We start from the raw sequence: 2,517 nt of genomic DNA, 5'->3' as shown, positions 1-2,517 counted from the left end.
AAATATTGTTTCTATATATATATATATATATATATATATATATATATATTGAAGAAGATTAAAGTAATTTCATAATATTTTATTTATTATAACAAAAACTTTAAACACTAGTTAAATATTTTTATTTTCTAAAATATTTCATGAACCACACTACATTCTCCTAGTGCATTCTCTACTATATAAATATATATAAAATATAATTTTTTTTTTTTTTTTTAATCCTAATCCAGTAATCACAAGTATTTGGAAAAAATCTTACAAGCACCACTAGTTCTCATTTTCTTCATTTGTTTCAGGATGTGACCCCATCCCAGTGGAGTATTTGAGGTGGGGTGACCCTGAGCCCATCGCAGCCGTGGTCTTCTCCTGCTTGGGCCTGATGGCCACGTTCTTCGTCACCTCCATCTTCATCATCTACCGCGACACTCCGGTGGTGAAGTCATCCAGTCGCGAGCTGTGCTACATCATTTTGGCGGGCATCTGTCTGGGCTACCTGTGCACCTTCTGTCTTATCGCCAAACCTCGTGTCATCTACTGCTACCTGCAGCGGCTGGGCATTGGCTTATCGCCCGCCATGAGCTACTCGGCCCTCGTCACCAAGACCAATCGCATCGCTCGAATCCTGGCCGGCAGCAAAAAGAAGATCTGCACCAAGAAGCCTCGTTTCATGAGCGCCTGCGCCCAGCTGGTGATCGCCTTCCTACTGATCCTCCTGCAGCTGGGCATCATCGTGGCACTCTTCATGATGGAGCCTCCTGACGTCATCCACGACTATCCCTCCATCCGCGAGGTCAACCTCATCTGCTACACCACCAACTTAGGTGTGGTGGCGCCGCTGGGCTACAATGGCCTCCTCATCATGAGCTGCACCTTCTACGCCTTCAAGACGCGCAGCGTTCCCGCCAATTTTAACGAAGCAAAGTACATCGCCTTCACCATGTACACCACCTGCATCATCTGGCTGGCCTTCGTGCCCATTTACTTCGGCTCGAACTATAAGACCATCACCATGTGCTTCTCCGTCAGCCTGAGTGCCACTGTGGCTCTGGGCTGCATGTTCGTGCCGAAGGTTTACATTATCCTGGCTAAACCGGAGAGGAATGTCCGCAGCGCGTTCACTACGTCGACGGTGGTGCGCATGCATGTGGGAGATGGAAAATCCTCATCCGCGGCCAGCCGGTCGAGCAGTCTTGTCAATCTATGGAAGAGACGAGGATCGTCGGGAGAGACACTCAGGTGAGTTGAATTGTGCACCAATACTTTTCAAAAGGTACCATTTACTAATATGCATCCTTTAGGGGTAAATAAGGTACAAAGGTGCATCTTTTGAAAGGATACTGCCTCAGTGACAGCTTTTGTACCTTTTTTCTGAGTCTAGATTTGCATTTCCTAGCAGGAAATAAATAGTGTTAGGCAGGCAGGCAGGCAGGCAGGCAGGCAGGCGGATAGATAGATAGTTTTACAGTGAAATATTACAATGGTAATATCTTTAATTGTTCTTTAATTGTTATTTACATGATTGGCCAAATTGTGCAGCTCTACAAACAAGCACAGCAAACCTGGATTTTTTTTAAATCACATTTTAAATCACAATCACAATTTTTATCAGAATAAAACCCAATTGGATTTTTTTCTCCAAATTGTGTAGCCCTCATAGACAGATAGATATGAACAGAAATAGTGATGTTGTTTGTACTGGGGTTATTTAGCAATCATTTTAACTGAATATATTATTTTAAATGCTGTTTCAGCTCTAATGGGAAGTCGGTGACGTGGGCCCAGAATGAGTGCAGTTCCAAAGGTGGCCACCTGTGGCAGCGTCTCTCCTTCCACATTAAGAAGCGCGAAAGCAACCAGACGGCCGTGATCAAACCTTTCTCCAAAACGTCTGAGGGTCGCTACTGCGGAAGCAGTGATATCAACACCGACAACAGTAACAACAAGATGCTCTACGAGGTCACCGAAGTGGAGGAGCGCTACCCCATCACCTACCGGCCCCAAACACCCTCACCGATTAGCACCGTGACCCAGAGAGCGAGCATCGCTTTATCACAGAGCGCCGGCGCCACCAACTCCCAGGTCATGAGCGTCTCCACGTACATGTGTCAGCCTCCACACCGCGGCAACAGCGGTGGAAGTGAGTCGCAGGGCTCTTTGATGGAGCAGATTAGCTGCGTGGTGAACCGCTTCACCGCTAACATCAGCGAGCTCAACAGCATGATGCTCTCCAGTTCTCCTCCAGGGAGCCCTGTGGGTTTGTCCACCAGCGCGTCCGTACACGCTCAATCTGTGGAGCCCTGCTGCCCTCCGCCCTACCGCCTGTCCCGAGAGATTTCCATGCCGACCACCATGACGACCTACGCTGAGATCCAACCCCTCCCACCAGTGGAGTCTAATGTGGGTCGCCCCACCCCTCCCTGCCCACTTTCTGTTTCATCGCGACTCAAAACGTCACCCACGACAAGTGGGAAGGAGCTAAAGGGGGGTGTGTCCTCAGCTCTGGAGTCGCCGCCCAAT

The 2,517-nt window shown here is 48.0% G+C and overlaps 1 protein-coding gene across 1 annotated transcript in view; it reads left to right on the top strand.

The window, feature by feature from the left end:
• The window catches only part of LOC107669866 (metabotropic glutamate receptor 5-like), a 59,423-nt gene that overhangs the window by 56,562 nt on the left and 344 nt on the right, over nucleotides 1-2,517 (top strand). The window contains exons 8-9 of the mRNA XM_016462291.1: nucleotides 297-1,236; nucleotides 1,752-2,510. Of these exons, the coding sequence (XP_016317777.1) occupies nucleotides 297-1,236; nucleotides 1,752-2,510 (1,699 nt within the window). The remainder of the gene's footprint in view (nucleotides 1-296; nucleotides 1,237-1,751; nucleotides 2,511-2,517) is intronic.

Source organism: Sinocyclocheilus anshuiensis, unplaced genomic scaffold, assembly GCF_001515605.1.
Source record: "Sinocyclocheilus anshuiensis isolate Anshui unplaced genomic scaffold, SAMN03320099.WGS_v1.1 scaffold272, whole genome shotgun sequence".
In the NCBI taxonomy this organism is placed as follows: Eukaryota; Metazoa; Chordata; class Actinopteri; order Cypriniformes; family Cyprinidae; genus Sinocyclocheilus; species Sinocyclocheilus anshuiensis.
Note: the sequence above shows the minus strand (reverse complement) of the source record. Positions and strands in the feature narration are given on the sequence as shown.